Source organism: Oncorhynchus mykiss, chromosome 9 (genome assembly GCF_057628025.1).
Source record: "Oncorhynchus mykiss isolate SJ-2025 chromosome 9, ASM5762802v1, whole genome shotgun sequence".
Lineage (NCBI taxonomy): Eukaryota > Metazoa > Chordata > Actinopteri > Salmoniformes > Salmonidae > Oncorhynchus > Oncorhynchus mykiss.
Genome location: NC_143030.1, coordinates 16,552,143 through 16,577,282, shown reverse-complemented (window position 1 = coordinate 16,577,282; position 25,140 = coordinate 16,552,143). Strand labels below are relative to the sequence as shown.

General features: G+C 43.2%; 2 protein-coding genes and 1 long non-coding RNA gene across 4 annotated transcripts; 2 read left to right on the top strand and 1 right to left on the bottom strand.

Moving 5' to 3' along the window:
* The first annotated feature begins 418 nt into the window (after positions 1-418).
* On the top strand, positions 419-4,386 carry LOC110532926 (E3 ubiquitin-protein ligase TRIM39). The gene is made up of 7 exons (XM_090183661.1): positions 419-560; positions 958-1,544; positions 1,628-1,723; positions 1,852-2,085; positions 2,183-2,330; positions 2,424-2,450; positions 3,512-4,386. Exons 2-7 carry the CDS (start codon positions 960-962, stop codon positions 4,093-4,095), a joined length of 1,674 nt encoding a protein of 557 aa, XP_090039787.1. The 5' UTR covers positions 419-560; positions 958-959; the 3' UTR covers positions 4,096-4,386.
* Positions 4,387-8,173: 3,787 nt separating this feature from the next.
* Positions 8,174-21,789, top strand: LOC110531529 (E3 ubiquitin-protein ligase TRIM21). Of its 2 annotated transcripts, none has more exons than XM_090183605.1 (9): positions 8,174-8,297; positions 14,417-14,628; positions 15,032-15,243; positions 15,402-15,561; positions 15,756-15,851; positions 17,373-17,606; positions 17,832-17,979; positions 19,638-19,664; positions 19,845-21,789. In XM_090183605.1, exons 2-9 carry the CDS (start codon positions 14,419-14,421, stop codon positions 20,381-20,383), a joined length of 1,626 nt encoding a protein of 541 aa, XP_090039731.1. In that variant the 5' UTR covers positions 8,174-8,297; positions 14,417-14,418; the 3' UTR covers positions 20,384-21,789. The 2 variants fall into 2 exon arrangements, with proteins under 2 accessions (XP_090039731.1, XP_021470423.3); XM_021614748.3 differs by lacking the exon at positions 8,174-8,297 and adding an exon at positions 13,010-13,167.
* LOC149980789 (uncharacterized) lies at positions 16,034-25,140 on the bottom strand. Its single transcript, XR_016483125.1, has 2 exons — positions 24,701-25,140; positions 16,034-17,519 (listed from the first exon to the last, which is right to left on the bottom strand). It is a non-coding gene; the product is annotated as an uncharacterized LOC149980789 (long non-coding RNA).

Below are 25,140 nucleotides of genomic sequence, written 5' to 3'. Positions count from 1 at the left end.
CTTCGGGCGGTGTTTGGCGGTCGACGTCACCAATCTTCTAGCCATCCCTGACCCATTTTTAATTTTCCATTGGTCTTGTCTTGTCTTCCTTCACACCTGGTTCCAATCCCATCAATTACATGTTGTGTATTTAACCCTCTGTTTCCCATCATGTCCTTGTCAGAGATTGTTTGTTTGTATGTTCGTGTATTATGTATTGGTGCGCGACAGGTTTTTGTACCCACTTTTATTTATGTTGTATTTTGGTTTTTGGAGTTTTGTTAAGTTTATTAAACGACTCCATTTATACCAAGTTCGATTCTCCTGACTTCCCTGTCACCTACACACACGTTGTTACAGTCACATGTGAATGTTTCCAGTGAGAGTTTTAAGTTTCATTTTCAGTGAAATTATGAAATGTAGCTCCTCCTTTTCAAATGCTCAGCCTTCTCCCTTCTAAAAGGAACAGCATTTATCTTCTTGGAGTACTGTATGTGATAGTTTTCTTTCCTGTCCTGATGATTCCTGTCTGTGTTTGAAAAATATGCCGCGACAAATCTAGCTAAAAAAAGACAAAACAGGTAGTAGCTTTTTTTTCTTACTTTTTACGGTTGCTCAGTGAAGTGAAAGAAAGTGATGTTCAACTTTAGGTTTCAATTAATTGGCAAGAGGTGTTGGGTTACATGTACGTACGGTGAGTCACTCTCAACAGGATGGAGAACAGTCTTATTAATGATGATATAGGTACAAGCCTTTGCTTGCAGTGTAGCTCAGTTCCATCTGCTTAAAAGGTTGTGCATGTGCTTTTTTTATACATATTTCTACATGTGTATTTCTACAGCATTTTTTACAGAATTTGTGTTGAAGTAATTTCTTATCAACCTAAAGTAAGCAAATGGACTAAATGTATATGGACTCAAAGTATATGGATGATTCAAGAGCCATAATAATTGAATAATAACATATCTTCCCCCAAAGAGATGTCATCATTGAATGTTGACAGCAGCCTTCTACCAGAAGAGCAGTTCCTGTGCTCTATCTGCCTGAATGTGTTCACTGATCCAGTTACCACTCCTTGTGGCCACACCTTCTGCAAAGCCTGTATTAGTGGACACTGGGATAACAGTGAGATATTATGCCACTGTCCAAAATGTCAGAAACGATTCTATGTGAGACCAGAGGTCTCCACCAACTCTGTGATAGAGGAGATCTCAGTGCATATCAAGAGAAGAAGACTTAATGTACCAGAATGCTTAGCTGCTCCTGGGGAGGTTGCTTGTGATGTTTGTTCTACAAGAAAGCTCAAGGCCCTGAAGTCCTGCCTGGTGTGTCTCACCTCTTACTGTGAGACTCACCTGGAGCATCATCAGAGAGTGGTGAATCTGAAGAGACACAAGCTGATCGACCCAGCGGAGAACCTGGAGGACAGGATGTGCAAGAAGCATGATAGGCTGCTGGAGCTGTTCTGTAGGAGCGACCAGACATGTGTGTGTCAGTTTTGTACTGAGACTGACCACAAGTCTCACGATACTGTGCCCATTGAAGACATGGGAGCACACCAGAAGGTAAGATTTGTTGAAACCACACAGTTACCATGTATTTTTCTGCAAAAACAGAATTGATTTATTTCAATATTGTCTGTCTATAGGGTGAGCTTGCAGCCGCTAAAGCAGAGGTTGAAAAGATGGTCCAGGTCAGACAGAAAAAGGTGGATGAAATCAAACACTCTGTGGAGCTCAGTAGGGTAAGTCTTTAGAAATGTCGTAATAAAAAATATCACCAATACACAATGTCAATGTAATCAATGGGAAAATGGGTATAACAATTCAATCAGTTAATAAATAGTGTGTAAACATCTTTCCATTACATCAGAAAAGTACAAACAAAGATATTGAGGACAGTGAGAATCTCTTCACCAATCTGTTGCGTTCGGTTGAAGAAAGACGAACCAATCTAAAGCAGGTGATGGAGGCGATGCAAACAGCAGCAGAGAAAAGGGCTGAAGGGCTCGTCAATGACCTGGAGCAGGAAATCACTGAGTTACAGAGGAGAAGCACTGAGCTGGAGCAGCTCTCACACACTGAGGACCACCTCCACTTCCTACAGGCCAGTTTCACTCTCAGTGGTTGATGTCAGTGTGTCAGAAGATTACTATACTGTATATAACTTAATGTTGTTGGCTTTCTGATCTCCTTCACTGCAGACTTACCTGACCCTATGTGCCCCTCCATCCACCAAGGACTTTTCTGAGATCAGTGTGTACTCAGATCTGTGTGTTGGGACAGTGAGGAGAGCCGTGTCCAATCTGGTGGAGATATTCAAGAGAGAATTGAAAACACTAACAGACATGGGTAAGCTTATGTTAAATTATAAAACATTTATATATTTCTGAATGTAAATATAGTGGAGGATAGTAGTAGTGGATAATTTTCATATTTTTTCAGAACTGAAGAGAATGAGGGGGTTTAAAGGTAAGATGCTAAATTCTTCAACTACAAGCAGTATGAAACTTAAATCAGAGCAGTAATTGCCATTAACAATGAATACAGTGCTATGATGAAGTATTTTCTCGACTCGTGCATATTTTTGACACTGAATGTTATGAGATCTTCAACCAAAATCTAATATTAGATAAAGGGAACCTGAATGAACAAATAACACAACAATGACATACTTATTTCATTAACAAAGTTATGCAACACCCAATGCCCGTGTGAAAAATAAATTGCCCCCTTACACTCAATAACTGGTTGTGCCACCTTTAGCTGCAATGACTCCAACCAAATGCTTCCTGTAGTTGTTGATCAGTCTCTCACATCACTGTGGAGGAATTGTGGCCTACTCTTCCATGCAGAAATGCTTTAACTCATTTGTGGGTTTTCAAGCATGAACTGCTCAGTTCAAGTCCTGCCATAACATCTCAATTAGGGTTAGGTCATGATTTCTGCTCTGTATCAGATAATTCAACAAGAGAATATTAGACAATCCGTCTGTGAGCTGAAGCTGAAGCACAGCTGGTTCATGCAGCAAGACCATTTTCCAAAGCACACAATCAAGTCTAGATAACATTGTTAAAACGCAACCAATTTGAAGTTTTGGAATGGCCTAAACTAGAAAGTCCAGCCCTAATCCCAATTGAGAAGCTGTGGCAGGACTTGAAACAAGCAGTTCATTATTGAAAACGCGCAAATATCACTGAGTTAAAGCAGTTCTGCATGGAAGAGTGGTCCAAAATTCTTACACAGCAATGTGAGATACTGATCAACAATGACAGGAAGCATTTGGTTGCAGTCATTGCAGTGGTGACACAACCAGTTATTGAGAGTAAGGGGGCAAATATTTTTTCACACAGGGGAATTCGGTGTTGCTTAACTTTTGCTATTTGTAAACTCAGGTTCCCTTTACCTAATATTAGGTTTATGTTGAAGAACTGAAAACATTCAGTGCAAAAATAGAGAAAATTAGAAAGGCAAAAAATTTTTCGCAGCACTATATATTTCAATAAGGTTGCTATCAATTTTCTGTTCCACAGAGGACGTCACCCTGGACTCGAACACAGCAAGTCGTTGGATATGCCTGTTTGATGGTGGCAAACGCATCAAAGACTCTAAAACACCCCAGATCATAGCTGACAACCCTGAGAGGTTCGACATCTACCCCATGGTTTTAGGAGAGAAAGGCTTCAACTCTGAACGCCATTACTGGGAGGTTCAGGTGGGCCTAAGAAATGACTGGGATGTAGGCGTTGCCAAGGAAACAGTAAACAGGAAGGAAAAGGTCCAAATTAACTCAGCGCATGGGTTCTTTGCACTGGGAAAAGATGGATTTGATTATAAGGTTCATTCCTCCCCCCTTCAGAATCTTTATCTGAACCCCAGGCCTAGAAGAATTGGGATTTATGTGGACTATGATAGGGGTCAGGTCTCCTTCTACGACGTGGATGAAAAATCTCACATCTACTCTTTCACAAACCAGTCTTTCACTGAGAAACTCTACCCTTACTTTTACGTGTATAGCAAGGCCAAAAAGTCAGAGGCATTGGTAATTTCCTGCATGGAGGACCCAAGAGCACGCTACCTATCACTCCTGCAAGCCGTCTCTAAAGCTAAAGAGTAACCATATTAATTGTATGGCTCTAGCACTCTAGAAATCAGGTTTTATAGTTTCCCTTCCAGTCATTCTAATGCATCATAATGTGGTTCACTTTCTATAAATTCTATAAATATTTATGTCTAATGTATCTTTATTGACAGTGTCAAAACACATTTTATAGACATTTTGCATATTGTACAACAATAATTTAATATTGTTGACACTGTTACCTTTCTGTATCAATGGCTGTTTAGTTTGTATGTACACTATGAGTGTATAATGTTATAAATCAAGACAAAATAAATATTTTTCTAATCTACATTTTGGATTGTGCCTTCTTCACCACATTGTCATTGTGGGTGAACCTTTTCAGATTGTCATTGATGTGTACGCCGAGGAACTTGAAGCTCTCCATCTTCTCCACTGCGGTCCCGTTGATGTGGATAGGGGCGCGCTCCCTTTGTTGTTTCCTGAAGTTCACAATCAGCTCCTTTGTTTTGTTGACGTTAAGGGAGAGGTTATTTTCCTGGCACCACTCCGCCAGGGCCCTCAGGCTGTCTCGTCATGGGTCATGGGCGAACAGGGAGTACAGGAGGGGACTGAGCACGCAACCCTGTGGTGACCCTGTGTTGAGGATCAGCGAAGTGGAGGTGTTGTTTCCCACCTTCACCAACTGGGGGCGGCATTTCAGGAAGTCCAGGATCCAGTTGCACCGATCGGTGGTTCAGACCCAAAGCCCCGAGCTCAATGATGATCTTTGAGGGTACTATGCTGTTGAAGGCTGAGCTATAGTCAATGAACAGCAATCAGACACAAATATTTTCCTCTTGTACAGACGGGATAGGGCAGTGTGCAGTGCAATGGTGATTGCATCGTCTGTGGCTCTATTGGGGCAGTAAGCCAATTGAAGTGGGTCTAGGGAATCAGGAAAGGTGGAAGTGATATGATCCTTAACTAGCCTCTCAATGCACCTCATGATAACCTGGTTGTAATGCTGGGGAGTTACCGCCACTCTTATATCCATATTCTTTCAGGCTGTATGTAATAACACAAAACACGTTGTAGGCTAAAAATTTAAGAAATAACACCCCAAAAAGTCCTGCAAAGTTGCTCAGGACCAGAGCTGCCATGTCTGTCAGCGCCATCTTCCTAATAGGCCTATGGATAGTCCAGGAAACTGTAGCCTACTGTCTAGATGGGTTACATGGAAGCTGAAATCTGGACACTGACTGTACGTGTATAACCTCCCACATAGCCTTATTAAAAACTCCTGCAGAAAATAACATTTATTGAATGAAAATGATACACCAAATGCAGGCAAAATTTGGACTTGGGAACAGGAGTGGAGAAATGTGATTTCTTTCTTTCTGCATCTTAAGAGAAAACAATGCTCAGTTTGACACCATCTGTTGAGGTGCTGTCTTCATCATAAAAGCTGAAGGTATTTCAACCACATAAAGTAGGCTATTTGTATTACAGATCCCCATTAGCTGCTACCAAGGCAGCAGCTCCTCTTCCTGGGGTCCAGAAACTTTAAGGCAGTTATATATACTTTAAATATTACATTACATTTCATAACACTTTACCCAATACATTTAGTGTGTTCCCTCAGGCCACTACTCCGCTATCACATATTTACAATACAACATCCATGTGTACGTTTGTGTAGAGTGCTTGTCTTATCATCTGTATGTGTGTCTCTGTCTGTGTGTCTCTTCACAATCTCTGCTGTTCCATAAGGTGTATTTGTATCTGTTTTTTAAATCTGATTCTACTGCTTACATCAGTTACCTGATGTGGAATAGTTACACGCATCCATGGCTCTAAGTAGTACTGTGAGCCTCCCATAGTCTGTTCTTGACATGGTGATTGTGAAGAGACCTTTGGTGACATGTCTTGTGGGGTATGCATGGGTGTCCGAGCTGTGCGCTAGTAGTTTAAACAGACACCTTGGTGCATTCAGCCTGTCAACACTTCTTTCAAAAACAATTAGCTCTCCATGTGCATTTAAGGGCCAGCCGTGCTGCCCTGTTCTGAGCCAATTGTAATTTTTCGAGGTCCCTCTTTGTGGCACCTGACCACACGACTAAACAGTAGTCCAGAGCTTGTAGTACCTGCCTTGTTGATAGTGTTGTTAAAAAGGCAGAGCAGAGCTTTATTATGGACAGATTCCTCCCCATCTTGGCTACTGTTGTATCAACATGTTTTGAACATGACAGTTTACAGTCCTACAATTAGTCACCTTAACTTGCTCAATTTCCACATTATTTACTACAAGATTTAGTTTAGGTTTAGGGTTTAGTGAGTGATTTGTCCCAAATAAAATGTGTTCACTTTTAGAAATATTTAGGACTAACTTATTCCTTGCCATCATTTCTGAAACTAGCTGCAGCTCTTTGTTAAGTGTTGCAGTCATTTCACTCGCTGTGAAATAGACACACAGGCTACACTCAACGCTAGTGGCATGTCATTAGTAAAGATTGAAAAAAGTAAGGCTCCTAGACAGCTGCTCTGGAGAATTCCTTATTCTACCTGGATTATGTTGGAGAGGCTTCCAGTAACTCTTTATCCACAGCAGACTATGATGGATAATGCCAAAGGCTGCACTGAAGTCTAACAAAACAGCCCCCACAATCTTTTTATCATACATTGCTCTCAGCCAATCATCAGTCATTTATGTAAGTGCCGTGCTTGTTGAATGTCCTTCCCTATAAGCGTGTTGAAAATCTGAAAGTAAAATAGCATTGTATCTGGTCAAACACAATTTTTTCCAAAAGTTTACTAAGGGTTGGTAACAAGCTGATTGGTCAGCTATTTGAGCCAGCAAAGGGGGCTTTCCTATTCTTGGGTAGCAGAAGTACTTTTGCTTCCCTCCAGGCCTAAGGGCAAACACTTTCTAATAATTTGTTCACTTTTTCCAAATTCACTAATGGGTGCATGCTTAATAGTAACTGGAATAAGCAATTTTCAGAAATGTGTCAAGTGCAGCGTCTGGTTCCTCCTCATTACACACCACAGACCAACAAACATTATTTACATAAACAACAAATCCCTGTTGCGTTATCTTTTATTCTTAGACCAGCCTTTGGAACTTTGGTTTTCCTATCTATGGCTGCTATATTGTGATCACTGCATGCAATGGATTTTGATGCTGTTTTAAAGCAAATTTCTACAGCATTAGTAAAGATGAGATCAATACATGTTGATTTTATTCCTGTGCTGTTTGTAACTACCCTGGTACGTTGACTGATAACCTGGACAAGGTTACAAGCTCTAGTTACAGTTTGAAGATTTTTCTTGAGCGGGCAGCTTGATGAAAGCCAGTCAATATTGAAATCACTCAGAAAATATACACCTCTGTTGATATCACATACATTATCAAGTATTTCACACGTTATCCAGAGACTGTCTGCTAGACATTGGTGGTCTATAGCAGCTTCCCACCAGAATGGGCTTAGGTGAGGCAGATGAACCTGAAGACATTTCTTCAACAGTATTTAATATGAGATCCTCTCTAAGCTTCATAGGAACGTGGTTCTGAATATAAACGGCAACAGATATTACATATTGCTACCACTACCACATCAAAATTCCTGAAATTCCAAGATGGCGTAGCAGTCAGACGTCTATGTCCTGTCGTGTCCCTTATATATATGGTTTTACATCTTTTTCTTCGCATATCTTTAAAAATATTTAGCTAAATCTCAACATCTAAATATTCTCCTGCAACCCGCCTCACCCAATGTGGCGTGGATCTGCTTTTTTTTCTAACGTATTTATATTTACTTCGGATCTGGAATCCCTCAACTGAAGCTAGCCAGCTAACTACCAGCTATCAGTCAGCAAACCATTGCCAGCGGTCATCAGCTAACCTTCAGCTCGGAAAGCTCTCGCCAGTTTGAACAATGTGACTCTAACCAGAGCATAATGGACCTATTATTTTTACCCCCGGAACCCTACCGCAAACTGAACATTTTCATCTGGATCTTCACAACTAGCTAACCGCTATCCCGGATGACTACTCCTGGCTAGCGTTTCCATCCCAGAGCAAGCACCAATTAGCTTGAAGCTAGCCCGGCCAGGGCTCCTGTGCTACCACCGAAGCATATTTCTGGGCTACAATATCCGGACCGCTTCTACAGCCGGTACGGGGCATGGAACCCCGCAGATCCCCTACGACTGGAATACCAACATAATCTGCCCGAGGACTCCAACAGGCCCCTCAGGTGTGACGCCTGCTGAAGGCCCATTCTGTTAACCAGCTAGGTCTGCTAGCTACCTAGAGCTACTTGGAACCCTACTAATTCCACGCCTGGTCTATCGATGTCACCGCACGAAGAGGCAAAAACAGACTTACCCGCATCGTGACATCCCCCGAAGGCTAACTTTCTAGCCCCTGCTATCTGCTTGCTTGCTAATCCGGTCTGCTAACTGCTAGCTTGCCTGCCCGGTCTGCTAACTGCCAGCCCCTGCTAAATGCTTGCTTGCTAACCCGGTCTGTTAACTGCTAGCTTGCCTGCCTGGTCTGCTAACTACTAGCCCTTGCTAACTGCTTGCTAGCTAACCCGGCCTGCTAACTGCTAGCTTGCCCCGGTCTACTAACTGCTAGCTTGCCGGCCCCGGCCTGCTAACTGCTAGCTTGCCTGCCCGGTCTGTAACTGCTAGCCCCTGCTAACTGCGTGCTTGCTAACCTGGCCTGCTAACTGCTAGCTTGCCCGGTCTACTAGCTGTTAGCATCGGCCTGCTAACTGTCTGAATCTCTCTAATATCAATATGCCTCATTCATTAATGTCCTGGTTAGTGATTACTGTCTTAAATCACTGTAGAGCCTCTAGCCCTGCTCAATATGCCTTAACCAACCATGTTGTTCCACCTCCTACATATGTGTTGAATTTATTATGGATTTATTATGGATAAATGAATAAACAATATCACCATTTTAAATAGAATTGTATCTAGGTAGACTTATACTCTGTATGTTTAATAGACAATAGGAGTTCATAAGAAGAAATTGTGTGACAGGAGAAAGGAGTAATAAAATGTTAATGAACACCATTCCAACTGGGCAGGAACAAATGGGTTGTGGACTGTAAACACATAAGGTCGTTAGCCTATGGTTGACCCAACCTGAAACTTAGCTCTGGGGTTTTTAGATAAGGCAGTGAGTGCATTCCTAGGGTTTCTGTTAGTTAAAACTGTCAGTTCAGTGGTGATCGATAATGTTGAGGGGTCAAAAGTTATCTGGGAGTGTGTTAGTAAGTTAGAATGAACTTTTCACCTTACTTTGTCCTGTCGAGAGGAGGGGGTTCGGTTAAGGCAGTGAAATGACGTCATGATCTGTATTTAAACTGATGCATGTGTTTGAGTGGGAGCGCGCTCCGAGAATAAATTATATTACCTATTATTTAAAGACTGGTCTGCGTCTATTTTATGCAAACAGGAAATCTTATAAATTCTCATAAAATAGATGAAGGGCTTTCAATTGATGAAAGCATATTGGCTTAATTAAATTTTAATAACAATATGCGATGACATCACCTGGTTTAAACATCTCTAGAGACTATATCTCTCTCATCATTACTCAATGCCTAGGTTTACCTCAATGTACTCACATCCTACCTTGAAAATAAAAGAGAGCCGCACACTCTTGGAGCTCAGATGCAAACATTTTACTAGAGTGTGCGGCTCTCTTTTATTTTCAAGTTTTCTACTCCGCTAGCCGGCACCTCGCCTAAATAGGTGTGCTTTGCTTTTTCTTCTAGATGTCACATCGTACCTTACCTTTGTCTGTACACTATGCCTTGAATCTATGCTATCATGCCCAGAAACCTGCTCCTTTTACTTTCTGTTCCGAACGTGCCAGACGGCCAGTTCGCATAGCCTTTAGCCGCATCCTTATCCTACTTCTTCTCTGTTCCTCTGGTGATGTGGAGGTTAATCCAGGTCCTGCAGTCCCTAGCTCCACTCCCACCCCCCAGGTGCTCTCATTTGTTGACTTCTGTAACCGAAAAAGCCTTGGTTTCATGCATGCTAACATTAAAAGCCTACTACCTAAGTTTGTTTTACTCACTGCTTAAGCACACTCTGCCAACTCAGATGTCTTAACCGTGTCTGAATCCTGGCTTAGGAAAACCACCAAAAACCCTGAAATCTCCATCGCTAACTATAATTGTTTCCGCCAAGATAGAACTGCCAAAGGGGGCGGTGTTGCAATCTACTGCAAAGATAAACTGCAGAGTTCTGTATTACTCTCTAAGTATGTACCCAAACAATTTCAGCTTCTACTTCTAAAAAATCACCTTTCCAGAAACAAGTCACTCACTGCTGCCGCTTGCTATAGACCTCCCTCTTCCCCCAGCTGTGCCCACGATACCATATGTGAATTGATTGCTCCCCATCTATCTTCTGAGCTCGTGCTACTAGGTGACCTAAACTGGGACATGCTTAACACCCCGGCCATCCTACAATCTAAGCTTGATGCCCTCAATCTCACACAAATGATCAATGAAGCCACCAGGTACCACCCCAAATCAGTAAACACAGGCACCCTCATAGATGTCATCCTAACTAACTCACCCTCCAAATACACCTCTGCTGTTTTCAATCAAGATCTCAGCAATCACTGCCTCATTGCCTGCATCCGTAATGGGTCTGCGACCAAACGACCACCCTTCATCACTGTCAAGCGCTCACTGAAACACTTCTGCGAGCAGGCCTTTCTAATCGACCTGGCCGGGGTATCCTGGAATGACATTGACCTCATCCCGTCAGTAGAGGTTGCCTGGCTATTCTTTAACCTCACCATCTTAAATAAGCCCCTCTCAAAAAATGTAGAACTAGGAATAGATATAGTCCTTGGTTCACTCCAGACCTGTCTGCCCTTGACCAGCACAAAAACATCCTGTGGCATTCTGCATTAGCATCGAATAGCCCCCGTGATATGCAACTTTTCAGGGAAGTTAGGAACAAATATAGGAAACACTAGGAAACACTGTCACCACTGATAAATCCACTATAATTGAGAATTTCAATAAGCATTTCTCTACGGCTGGCCATGCTTCCCACATGGCTACCCCTACCCCGGTCAACTGCCCGGCACCCTCCACAGCAACCTGCCAAAGCCCCCACCATTTCTCCTTTACCCAAATCCAGATAGCTGATGTTCTGAAAGAGCAAATCAGCCGGGCTAGACAATCTGGACCCTCTCTTTCTAAAATGATCTGCCGAAATTGTTGCAACCCCTATTACTAGCCTGTTCAACCTCTCTTTCGTATGATCTGAGATTCCCAAAGATTGGAAAGCTGCCGCGGTCATCCCCTTCTTCAAAGTGTTTGACACTCTAGACCCGACTGCAACAGACCTACAGTATATCTATCCTACCCTGTTGTTCTAAGGTCTTCGAAAGCCAAGTTAACAAACAGATTACTGACCATTTCGAATCCCACCATACCTTCTCCACTATGCAATCTGGTTTCAGAGCTGGTCATCGGTGCACCTCAGCAATGCTCAGGGTAATAAACGACATCATAATCTCCATCGAAAAGAGACATTACTGTGCAGCCGTATTGATCGACCTGACCAAGGCTTTCGACTCTGTCAATCACAACATTCTTATTGGCAGACTCGACAGCCTTGGTTTCTCAAATTATTGCCAAACCTGGTTTACCAACTACAGTGGGGCAAAAAAGTATTTAGTCAGCCACCAATTGTGCAAGTTCTCCCATTTAAAAAGATGAGAGAGGCCTGTAATTTTCATCATAGGTACACTTCAACTATGACAGACAAAATGGAGAAAAAAAAATCCAGAAAATCACATTGCAGGATTTTTAATGAATTTATTTGCAAATTATGGTGGAAAATAAGTATTTGGTCACCTACAAACAATTAAGATTTCGGGCTCTCACAGACCTGTAACCTCTTCTTTAAGAGGCTCCTCTGTCCTCAACTCGTTACCTGTATTAATGGCACCTGTTTGAACTTGTTATCAGTATAAAAGACACCTTTCCAAAACCTCAAACAGTCACAATCCAAACTCCACTATGGCCAAGACCAAAGAGCTGTCAAAGGACATCAGAAACAAAATTGTAGACCTGCACCAGGCTGGAAAGACTGAATCTGCAATAGGTAAGCAGTTTGGTTTGAAGAAATCAACTGTGGGAGCAATTATTAGGAAATGGAAGACATACAAGACCACTGATAATCTCCCTCTATCTGGGCCTCCATGCCAGATCTCACCCTGTGGGGTCAAAATGATCACAAGAACGGTGAGCAAAAATCCCACACGGGGGGACCTAGTGAATGACCTGCAGAGAGTTGGGACCAAAGTAACAAAGCCTACCATCAGTAACACACTACGCCGCCAGGGAGTCAAATCCTGCAGTGCCAGACTGCAGTGCCTGCTTAAGCCAGTACATGTCCAGGCCCGTCTGAATTTTGCTAGAGAGCATTTGGATGATCCAGAAGAAGATTGGGAGAATGTCATATGGTCAGATGAAACCAAAATATAACTTTTTGGTAAAAACTCAACTCGTCGTGTTTGGAGGACAAAGAATGCAGAGTTGCATCCAAAGAACACCATACCTACTGTGAAGCATGGGGGTGGAAACATCATGCTTTGGGGCTGTTTTTCTGCAAGGGACCAGGACGACTGATCCGTGTAAAGGAAAGAAGGAATGGGGCCATGTATCGTGAGATTTTGAGTGAAAACAGCAAGGGCATTGAAGATGAAACGTGGCTGGGTCTTTCAGCAATCAAGTTTTACACAGGGTTGTCACCATTTAGTGATTGTGCAGTTAGCAGTTTGTCTTTGTCTTGTGTAAATATTGCAGCCTGTCATTAACGTTAACAGAATGTCACAGAAGTGAAACTTTGGTAACAAATCTGCACTCAAAGAAAGATGTTTGACTTTCAAGCATAAAACACACACACACACATTTGCATAGGCCCACACTGGTACTGATGTCGAAATACCTGATTCAGGGAAAGGGGTGTGGATTTATTTGCAGAACGAAACTCAAGGCAGAAAAGACAGAGACAAATAGAGATACACAGGGAGTATAGGAGCCTAAAGTAAAGGAAGATCGCATCAGCTGAAAGGTTGTACTCTTTTTATTATACTAAAAACAGAGACTTTTATGTGTACATCATGCTACTGTCAGGATGTGTTGACATAGGATGTCAAGGAATGATGTTCAACTGTCATGTATTATTGATTGTTTGTTATTGACCATGTACAGGTACGATAGATTTAATACATTATGACATGGTGGAATACTGTTGATAGGCATATTATACTTTGAAGGACTATGGTAAAACTACATTTATTATTATTTCTGTATCAAAACTAGTCAACATTAGCCTCATTCATTAATCCATGGAATAGTCCAAAGTAGGCAAGTACGATATATAGGTACAGTAGGTAGGTAGGTATACACACAGTGTCTTAGAGGCATCTCTCGCTACATGGGTGTGTCAGTGGTCATAGCTATATGTCTCACTGTGAGATCTCATGTGACTGATGCAAATACCTCCATAGACATCAGGATGGTGTTGTACTGTTCCTGTACCAGCAGAGGGTGACCAAACACGGTTCATTTTAGTGCCTCAGTTACACAGCAAAGTTGTGACTCTTCTGTAAAGCAGCGTTTTCCAAACTCAGTCCTGGGGACCTCATGGGGTGCACGTTTTGGTTTTTTGCCCCAACGCTAAACATCTGATTCAAATAAAAAACGTTGATTATTTGAATCAGCTGTGTACTGCTAGGGCATTAACCAAACTGTGCACCACCAACAATGCATCTCTAATATGCGTTTTAGTCTGTTAAAGGGGAAATCAGCAGTTGAAACAATAACAAAGTGTGATTCCCACCCCTGTTTCGGTATAAAGCTATTCAATGGGGCTGGAGAAATGTAACCACTCCTAAATTCATAGACAGACCTATGGATTTTTATTTATTTTACTAGGCAAGTCAGTTAAGAACAAATTCTTATTTTTATTGACGGCCTAGGAACAGTGGGTTTACTGCCTGTTCAGGGGCAGAACGACAGACAGACCTTGTCAGCTCGGGGATTTGAACTTGCAACCTTCCAGTTACTAGTCCAACGCTCTAAACACTAGGCTACCCTGAGCCCATGCAAGGGCTCACCATCCATTATATCAACATGTTTTGAGGATACATAGTGTTTGTTTCCAAACATTGAAGTAAAACAAGCTTATATTTTGGGTTCTGATGGAGTACTACAGTTGAACTAAGCTCATGAGGTATTTAAAAAGATGTAGCAACTGCAGACTGTATGTTTAATGAACGAGGAATACTGAATCTGATATCTCTAACATCCCATATCAGACATGGCCTTCTCATCTGCAGTCTCCATCTCCATCAACACCCCTGTCCTGATTGAGCAGCACCTCAACTGCTCCATCTGTCTGGGCCTGTTTAAGGACCCGGTCACCACCCCCTGTGGCCACACCTTCTGCCAGATTTGCCTGGAATGCAACCTCCACTTCAATGACCTCATATGCCCCGTCTGTAAGGAGCATCTGAGGAGGAACCCACAGGTGAATTAATGCTAGATAAAGTCAATATAACACTTCCTGTCTCAGCCATTTTCCCCACTACATCAGCATGTTGTTTGGGGGGGATGTATTGTACTAAAATCAAATCAAATGATTTGTAGACTAACCGAGCTGTATACTAACAGGGAAATGCTTACTTATGGGCCCTTCCGAACAATGCAGAGAGAACAAATTTAGAAATAGTAGAACTGATATTACACAAGGAATAAAAACACAATGAGTAATGACAACTTAGCTATATACACTTGGTACCAGTACCGAGTCGATGTGCCGGGGCACGAGGTAGATATTTACATATATGTAGGGATAAAGTGACGAGGCAACGGGATAGATAATGAACAGTAACAGCATCAAATTGATTAACAAAGCACAATATCACCCACAGGTGAATATCATCCTCAGTACTCTCATTCAGGAGTTGAAAAAGGCCCAGGAGAGGAAGCCAGGGGAGTATTCTGGAGCTCCAGGTGAGGTGGCCTGTGACATCTGCACTGAGAGGAAGCTCAAGGCCCAAAAGTCCTGTCTGGTGTGTCTGGCCTCATATTGCGAGACTCACCTGGGCCCCCACACCTCAGCAGGCAGGCTGAAGGGCCACAGGTTGGTGGCCCCTGTAGATGTCCTGAATGGCTTGGTTTACTTTGACTTTATTGATTCTTGCTAACAGTTCACAATAAAATTGCATAGAAAACTTCATCAGAAAACACACACTTAGATGGGGGGATAATACAGTGTACTGTTTAAAATGTTATAAACAGGCTGGTGGCCCCTGTGAAGGACCTGGATGGGAGGGCGTGTCTGACCCACGGTCGTCCCCTGGAGCTGTATAGCAGGGCAGAGGGGCGCTGTGTCTGTGCCCTCTGTGTGGAGGAGGGTCACGAGGTCATCTCCGTGGAAATGGAGTGGGACAGGAAGAAGGTGTCATATTTTCAATGGGTTTTCATGCTGTCATATATTCAACTGGTTCAATAAATTCTGTAGATGTTTCGTTGTGTTTAAAAAGTGTGTAGTATTGAGTGAGTCTGAATGAGAGTGTGTATTGAGTGATGAAAACATAAAATAACCTATCACAAAACTATGAGATAGTTTCATTGTGTGTGTGTATGTCCTAGGGTAACCTGGAGAGCACTAAGGCTGATATTCAGGAGAGAATCCTGGAGAGGGAGAGAAAGGTGGAGGAGATCAGGGTGTCTGTGGAGCAGTGCAAGGTGAGGCCTGGTTAAGTCAGTGTGAGGTATTACCTGTTTACCTGCAAACACAGAGATAGAGTACTGTAACAGTACACATGAGACAGTGTTACAATCACAGAGAGGGAACCAAGATAGTACAAATAATCTGGACTGTATTCACCAAGACATGAGGGGAGACCTGTAAGGGGAGTCTAGTCAAATCAAATTCAAATACAATTTATTTATATAGCCCTTCGTACATCAGTTGATATCTCAAAGTGTTGTACAGAAACCCAGCCTAAAACCCTAAACAGCAAGCAATGCAGGTGTAGAAGCACGGTGGCTAGGAAAGACTCCATAGAAAGGCCAAAACCTAGGAAGAAACCTAGAGAGGAACCACGCTATGTGGGGTGGCCAGTCCTCTTCTGGCTGTGCCGGGTGGAGATTATAGCAGAACATGGCCAAGATGTTCAAATGTTCATAAATGACCAGCATGATCGAATAATAATAAGGCAGAACAATTGAAACTGGAGCAGCAGCACAGCCAGGTGGACTGGGGACAGCAAGGAGTCATCATGTCAGGTAGTCCTGGGGCATGGTCCTAGGGCTCAGGTCCTCCGAGAGAGAGAAAGAAAGAGAGAATTAGAGAGAGCACATGTGGGGTGGCCAGTCCTCTTCTGGCTGTGCCGGGTGGAGATTATTACAGAACATGGCCAAGATGTTCAAATGTGTCTAGTGTGAGTCACTACATGTCTACCTGCAAACACAGAGATGGAGGACTCTAACAGTGACATATTTAATCATGAGACAGGCGGAGAGACCTGTTGCACAGAGACAGGGACAAGGAGAAAGCGAGACCTGTTGCACAGAGACAGGGAGAAAGAGAGACCTGTTGCACATAGACAGGGAGAAAGAGAGACCTGTTGCACATAGACAGGGAGAAAGAGAGACCTGTTGCACATAGACAGGGAGAAAGAGAGACCTGTTGCACACAGACAGGGACAAGGAGAAAGAGAGACCTGTTGCACATAGACAGGGACAGGGAGAAAGAGAGACCTGTTGCACATAGACAGGGAGAAAGAGAGACCTGTTGCACATAGACAGGGAGAAAGAGAGACCTGTTGCACATAGACAGGGACAAGGAGAAAGAGAGACATGTTGCACATAGACAGGGACAAGGAGAAAGAGAGACCTGTTGCACATAGACAGGGAGAAAGAGAGACCTGTTGCACATAGACAGGGACAAGGAGAAAGAGAGATCTGTTGCACATAGACAGGGACAAGGAGAAAGAGAGATCTGTTGCACATAGACAGGGACAAGGAGAAAGAGAGACCTGTTGCACATAGACAGGGACAAGGAGAAAGAGAGACCTGTTGCACATAGACAGGGAGAAAGAGAGACCTGTTGCACATAGACAGGGAGAAAAAGAGACATGAAACACAGACAGAGACAAGCACAGAGAGAAAGGTAAAGTGAAAAGTGAGGCAGACAGACAAAAACACAGGCGGGAGAGAGACATTGAGTTAATATTGAGTTGTTGTCCACCATACATCCTCTAGGCCCACGTGGACAGAGAGAGGAGGGAGATTGACTCTGTGTTCAAAGCAGTGATAGCAACTGTAGAGGAGACCCATCTAGATGCTCTCAGGCCCATGGAGGAGAGGCAGCAGGAGGTGGAGAGAGAGGCAGGAGAACTCACCCAGGAGCTGAAGAGAGAGATCAGAGAACTGAAAGAAACCATTGGTCAATTGGAGGATGTTGCTGACCTCAAGGATCACATTCACTTCCTGCAGGTGAGTAATTTTACTTTGACATAACCCTTTTAATATATGATCCACCAATGATCTCCACTGGTACCACACTCTGAACATTCTGCAAGCTGATCCGATGTTAGTTGATGCATGTGTTTGTGTTCAATGAACTTTGTCATCTATCTCTGTTAATGTGTCTCTTTCTCTCTATTGATTCCTCTCTCCCTCTATTTCTTTCCCTTGTCCCTCCATCTGTCTCGCCACCAGACTTTCCCATCCCTGTCGGGGCTGGGTGATAGCAGAGACTGGACTGAGGCCTCCATTGATACTACACTCTCCTTTGGCACCATGAGAAGCAGCTGGTCGACCATGATGGAGAGAATCAAGCACGAGCTGGAGAAGCTCTCCTCAGTTGGTAAAGGAATGAGACAATATAAATCGTACTAAAAATCATACAGTTGAAGTCGGAAGTTTACATACACCTTAGCCAAGTACATTTAAACTCAGTTTTTCACAATTCCTTGACATTTAATCATAGTAAAAATCCCCTGTCTTAGGTCAGTTAGGATCACCACTTTATTTAAAGAATGTGAAATGTCAGAATAATAGTAGAGAGTATTATTTATTTCAGCTTTTATTTCTTTCATCACATTCCCAGTGGGTCAGAAGTTTACATACAATCAATTAGTACTTGGTAGCATTGCCTTTAAATTGTTTAACTTGGGTCAAACGTTTGGGAAGCCTTCTCCAAGCTTCCCACAATAATTTGGGTGAAATTTGGCCGATTCCTCCTGACAGAGCAGGTGTAACAGAGTCAGGTTTGTAGGCCTCCTTGCTTGCACACGCTTTTTCGGTTCTGCCCGCAAATTTTCAATAGGATTGAGATTAGGGCTTTGTGATGGCCACTCCAATAACTTGACTTTGTTGTCCTTAAGCCATTTTGCCACTTTAAAAGTATGCTTGGGGTCAATGTCCATTTGGAAGAACCATTTGCGACCAAGCTTTAACTTCCTGATTGATGCCATCTATTTTGTGAAGTGCACAACATGGTGCTGCCACCCCTGTGCTTCACGGTTGGGATGGTGTTATTCGGCTTGCAAGCCTCCCCCCTTTTCCTCCAAACATAACGATGGTCATTATGGCCAAACAGTTCTATTTCTGTTTCATCAGACCAGAGGACATTTCTCCAAAAAGTATGATCTTTGTCCTCATGTGCAGTTGCAAACCATAAACTGGCTTTTTTTATGGCGGTTTTGGAGCAGTGGCTTCTTCCTTGCTGAGCGGCCTTTCAGGTTATGTCGATATAGGACTCGTTTTACTGTGGATATAGATACTTTTGTACCTGTTTCCTCCAGCATCTTCACAAGGTCCTTTGCTCTGAAGTACGTTCATCTGTAGGAGACAGAACGGGTCTCCTTCCTGAGCAGTATGACGGCTGCTTGGGTCCATGGTGTTTATACTTGTGTACTATTGTTTGTGCAGATGAACATGGTTCCTTCAGGCATTTGGAAATTGCTCTCAAGAATGAACCAGACTTGTGGTGGTCTACAATTTTTTTTGGAGGTCTTGGCTGATTTCTTTGGATGTTCCCATGATGTCTTGCAAAGAGGCACTGGGTTTGAAGGAAGGCCTTGAAAAACATCCATAGGTACACCACCAATTGACTCGAATGATGTCAATCACCCTATCAGAAGATTGTAAAGCCATGACATCATTTTCTGGAATTTTCCAAGCTGTTTAAAGGCACAGTCAATGTAGTGTATGTCAACTTCTGACCCACTGGAATTGTGACACAGTAAATAATAAGTTAAATAATCTGTCTGTAAACAATTGTTGGAAAAATGACTTGTGTCATGCACAAAGTAGATGTCCTAACCGACTTGCCAAAACTATAGTTTGTTAACAAGAAATTTGTGGAGTGGTTGAAAAACGAGTTTTAATGACTCCAACATAAGTGTATGTAAAATTCTGACGTCAACTGTAAATATTATAGGACTACTTTCCAGTGTTTTTCTGTTTAGCTTGATATGTTGCAAGTACCCTGACAGCACAAATCTGTGATTTCTTCCACAGAACTTGAGAGGATCCTGAAGTTTGCAGGTGTATATTGTTTTTATTTCAGTGTAAAACTACATTAGTATACAAATATTTTTGAGTACATCTCAACCACATTCATTTTGTAGTAGGCCACATGTTAACCTCATTCAGGCCAACTGATACGACTTATATATGCCCATACATCTTTTCCTAACAATTACAACCATATATGATGTTATTCAGTTGATGTGACATTGGACCCGGACACAGCAAACACACAGCTGATTCTATCTGAGGACGGGAAAGAAGTGAGAGATGGAGGGAAGATACAGGACATCCCTGACTGTCCGCATCGCTTCGATCACTTCGGCAGCGTCCTAGGACACAACAAGCTAACCTCTGGGAGATCATACTGGGAGGTGGATGTCGGGAACAAGACGGGTTGGGATCTGGGAATAGCAAGAGGAGATGCCAACAGGAAGGGGAAGCTCTCTGTGAATCCTACTAACGGTTACTGGGTTATAGTGAATTATAATGGTGCCAAATACGGAGCCTTGGGGGACCCACCTTTTCTGTTGTCACTGAGAGAAAAGCCCCAGAAGGTGGGGGTGTTTGTGGATTATGAGGAGGGGTTGGTGTCTTTTTATGATGTGGAGGCTAAGGCTCACATACATTCTTTCACTGGGTATTCCTTTATTGGGGAAATATATCCATATCTCAGCCCACATCTTCTGAATGGCGAGGAGAACTCAGACCCACTGGTCATCACCAAAACAGGGTGATGTCACGCATTGCTCAGCCTTATAGGTAAAAGACATTCACTTCAGGTTAGGATTAGGGCTACAGCTAGAGTTAGGGTTGGGTCGGGTTAGGGTTGTGGCGGTCACAAAATTGTCAGCCGATGATTGTCAAGCAAATAACTGTCGGTGTCAAGGTAGTTGACCGTTAATTAACAAACACATTTAGCATCTCCTGGCTTCCACACATACAAGCCACTGGTGCAGACCTTTGGAACGTTAACATTTGAAAAAGTCTAATAAGTCCATGTAATATAGCCTACAAATTCACAACAAATCCATTATTTATTTTAGACAGGTCTAAAGAAGCATGATTTTAAGAAAATGTAGTCTATTTCAGAAGAACAGAATAGCATACTTTGATATGTCCTTATTTTAGGTCCTGATCTGGCTATGCCAAATGGCTGTGGGCTACACTAGTTCATTTAAAAGGCATGAGCTCTGCTTAGTTTTTTGGTGCAGGCTGTACACACTACATCAGTCACTCATTCACAATTTGACAAGCACTTGATGATGCCTAGAATTTTAGTGGCAGTAATGCATCCTAAAAAATGTCATTGTGCCCTTCTTCCTGAGTGCTGTTCGCTCTGAATCACCTCTCACTCACATGGCTCTCCATCACTTGATCAAGTCTTTCTCACAGGCTACAAGTGAAGGGGGACACAACTGCGCGCGTCCTTATCCAATTCCGAGGTTCATATTTAAGTTATTGGAAGAACTGTCCACATTTACTTTTCGTCAGCCAACATGATGAGTAGGCCTACCGAACAGCAAAAGCACTAGCCTATGTCAATCTACTATCCCCCATAGTGCAAAAGTCAACCTATTTTGTTCTATGCGATAAATAAATATTCCAAAACAACAGTCTGGGCCAGTTGTGGGATGTGATAGATCCCAAATGAATACAACCACTAGCATCAAAAAAACTTTTTTATGCAATATGACTAACCCAACAGATCAGAACTTTTAGCTTAAAATGTTAGGCTATTAGGCTATTTCTTCACATAAGCGCAGCAATGCGCACATGGTAGTAGGCTATAATTAGCGGAAAACACTTATCAAAAGTGACTGCAAATACAATTATGCTTGTAATGCTGTTATTACAAAGGTGCATTTTTCTGGTGAAAATTATCTTACCCAAACTTTAAACTCACACGCTGCTTATGTATGTCTGTTAGGCTTTACACCCTGTGTAAAGCGGATTAATGTGCTTAGTTTTAAGAAGTTATTTGACAACTTTAGGCTACATGAGGTGTGCAACTATGATTAGAAAAAGTCGCATAAAAAGTAATTGTTTCTTATGCTGGGCATCATTCACAAGGGATAAAATATAATCGGCTAATATTGTCACCCATCAGACTATTCTTGATTAAATCTTTACATATACTAAATAATATTTGTATGACATTTGTTTTGATTGAGAATGGACCATTATCATGCACCTGTATCAAAACAGGGGCAGCAGGAAAAACATGTCATCTATCCACTTTAAGAGCGAATTGAGGATGCTTTTCCCATGGTTCATTTTCATTCCAGTCAGGTAGGCTATACTCCTGTTATAAATATAAGCAACGTGCTTAATATTAGGAAGGTGTTACAATGATGCTTGTACAAACTTGAACCCAGTCGCAGAGAAACACCGCAAGCAGAGGTAAGGGTAAATCCAGATATTTACTAAAAGTCTTAACAGAAACAAGGCAACCACACAAGACTGCACTAAAAATAAGATCAAAGCAAGGATCCAGGCCAACAGAGGAACCTAAATAGCCAGGCAACCAGGTGACCAGAGGGGGCAATCAAACACAGGTGAAGCCAATAACAAACCATCAGGGTAACCTGGAAACTAGAAAACAAGGTAAGGGTGCCCTCCAGCAGTAACCTAAGGAAACACACTCAATAAAACAGAAACTGTAACAGAAAGTTGAGAAATAAATATAGTAGGCCTAGCCTATAGAAAGCTGATGTGATCATCCTCTTTTTAACCTCTTGCAGCTCCCCCCCCCCCCCCCCCTACTTTGTGCAATTTCCACCTGAAGACATACCCAAATCTAACAGCCTGTAGCTCAGGCACAGAACCAAGGATATGCATATTCTTGGTACCATTTGAAAGAAAACACTCTGAAGTTTGTGTAAATGTGAATTGAATGTAGGAGAATAACACACAATAGATCTGGTTTGGATAAAACAATGAAAAAAAACATGTTTTTCTTTTTGTATCATCTTTAAAATGAACAAGATAAAACAAACATTCAGATAGGATGATGGGGACAATTTCAGTGAACATATAAGAGGGCAACAGTACTTGTGCAAAGTTTCAGAATGATAACTTCCAAAATGAGTGTGCTACATGACATTTATCATGAAGTCACCCAGGTGTCCCACACAAGTAGCCCAAATGTACCCAAGTGGCCAAATTGGTGAAGGTATACATTTTGAAACAAATAATAGAGGAACAATAGAGGAACAGCTGTTCCTCTGAGAATAGAGGAACAGCGACGATATGAGGGTACACGGCTAGCATGGAAGCCCGAGAGGCAGCCCCAGTAATTTTTTTGGGGGGGTGGCACACAAGGAGATTGGCTGAGTCAGGTAGGAGACCTGAGCCAACTCCTCATGCTTACCGTGGGGAGCGTGTAACTGGTCAGGCACCGTGTTATGCAGAGATGCGCATGGTGTCTCCAGTGCGCTATTCTAGCCCGGTGCGCATTTGCCGGGCTAGAATGGGCATCCAGCCAGGACGTATTGAGCCAGCTCTATGCTCTGGATCTCCAATGTGTCTCCACATGTGCTTCCTCCCCGCACTCACCCTGAGGTGCGTGTCACCAGCCCAGTACCACCAGTGACGGCACCACGCACCAGGCTTCCTGTGCACCTCTAGGGTCCAGTACGCCCTGTTCCTCCTCCCCGCACTCGCCCTGAGGTGCATGTCCCCAGCCCGGTACCACCAGTGCCGGCACCACGCACCAGGCCTCTAGTGTGCCTCCAGGGTCCAGTACGCCCTGTTCCTGCTCCTCACACTCGCCCTGAGGTGCGTGTCCCCAGCCCGGTACCACCAGTGCCGGCACCACGCACCAGGCCTACAGTACGCCTCGGCAGTCCAGAGCGTCCAGCGACAGTACCCAGTCCAGAGCGTCCAGCGACAGTACCCTGTCCAGAGCATAGGGCGACAATATCCAGTCCAGAGCTTCCAGCGACAGTTCACAGACCGGAACCTCCAACAACGGGCCACAGTCCGGAACTTCCAACGATGGGCCACAGTCCGGAATCTCAAACGACGGGCCACATTCCGGAACCTCCAACGAAGGACTACAGTCCGGAACCTCCAACAACGGGCCACAGTCCGGGGTCTCCAGCGACGGTCCCCAGCCCGGAGTCTCCAGCGACGGTCCCCAGCTCGGGGTCCCCAGCCCGGGGTCTCCAGCGACGGTCCCCAGTCCAGGGTCTCTAGCGAGGGGGGGTACTGTCATGCCCTGACCTTAGTTATCTTTGTTTCTTTATTATTTTGGTTAGGTCAGGGTGTGACGAGGGTGGTATGTGTGTTTTTGTCTTGTCTAGGGTTTTTTGTATTCTATGGGGTTTTGGTATGTCTTGGTATATGTAGGTCTATGGTGGCCTGAATTGGTTCCCAATCAGAGACAGCTGTTTATCATTGTCTCTGATTGGGGATCCTATTTAGGTTGCCATTTTCCATTTTGGTTTTGTGGGTTATTGTCTATGTGTAGTTGCCTGTGTCAGCAATCGGTTTAGCGTAGCTTCGCGGTCGGTTTGTTGTTTTGTTAGTGTTCTTCGTTAAAGAAGAATGTATTCCTATCACGCTGTGCCTTGGTCTCATCAATACGGTGATCGTGACACTCAATTGATTTTGTCTGAATGTCTGCCTGGCAACAGCGTGAACAGTATCAACGTCAGAGCGTGGGGTTTCAATTTCCATTGCTCTCATTCTCATGTCAGTGACTCTGGCAGTGCGGCACATTTCAATGGCAGTTACTAATGTTAAGCCTCTCTCTATTAATTGCAATTTCCAGTACTATTTTGTCATGAATCAATTCATCTTTCAATCCCTTGTATTCGCAAGTGGCGGATCTTTCTCTCAAACGGTTTACAAAGTTGTGTACTGACTCACCCCCTTCCTGTTTGCAGCTACCGAAAACAAATAGCTCGTAAATTACGTTCCTGGCGGGTTTGAAGCAATTCTCTAATGCATCCAATATAGCCTTTGCATCACACTGTTGACGTGCTGTGAGGGTGAGATTGTGCCGGTAGATATGCCTGCATTTGCTGGCCATTAAACACTGCTTGTACCTCGTTGGGTTTCTCATGTAGACCGGTCGCCAGCGCATAATCCTCAAATTCATCCCTGAAGTTGTCCCAATTAGTATTCCAGTCCCCTGTGAAAATCATGGGATTTGGTGGCAGAATGTTCATTGTCATAGCGATGGAATAGGAGATCTGTTTGCCTTCAGCCATCGAGGTAGGTAGTGATGCTAGCTAGCCAGCTAACAACGAGTTGATCAGTGTTGTGACTAGGAGTAGGAAACGGCATGTGTTCACATATGGAACGTAACTGCGCCTATACTGTACTTAGCAAAAATAACAAACGTGTGGTTTTCAAGCCACTTCTGATACCATGTTTCAGTATGATGTGTTGGATAAAGGAATAAAGGCAAGACACCAATGTCAGGTTCAATAGCCTTGTTCATGCAATGTACAAATCCCTACACACGGAGTCCGGGGAACAGTCC

Coding starts and splice junctions, on each gene's coding strand:
- LOC110532926 (XM_090183661.1), top strand. CDS start 960: ATGTCATCATTGAATGTTGACAGCAGCCTTCTACCAGAAGAGCAGTTC. Junction 1,545..1,627: donor ACATGGGAGCACACCAGAAG/GTAAGATTTGTT, acceptor GTCTGTCTATAG/GGTGAGCTTGCAGCCGCTAA. Junction 1,724..1,851: donor ACTCTGTGGAGCTCAGTAGG/GTAAGTCTTTAG, acceptor CCATTACATCAG/AAAAGTACAAACAAAGATAT.
- LOC110531529 (XM_090183605.1), top strand. CDS start 14,419: ATGGCCTTCTCATCTGCAGTCTCCATCTCCATCAACACCCCTGTCCTG. Junction 15,562..15,755: donor TGGAGTGGGACAGGAAGAAG/GTGTCATATTTT, acceptor TGTATGTCCTAG/GGTAACCTGGAGAGCACTAA. Junction 19,665..19,844: donor GAGGATCCTGAAGTTTGCAG/GTGTATATTGTT, acceptor GATGTTATTCAG/TTGATGTGACATTGGACCCG.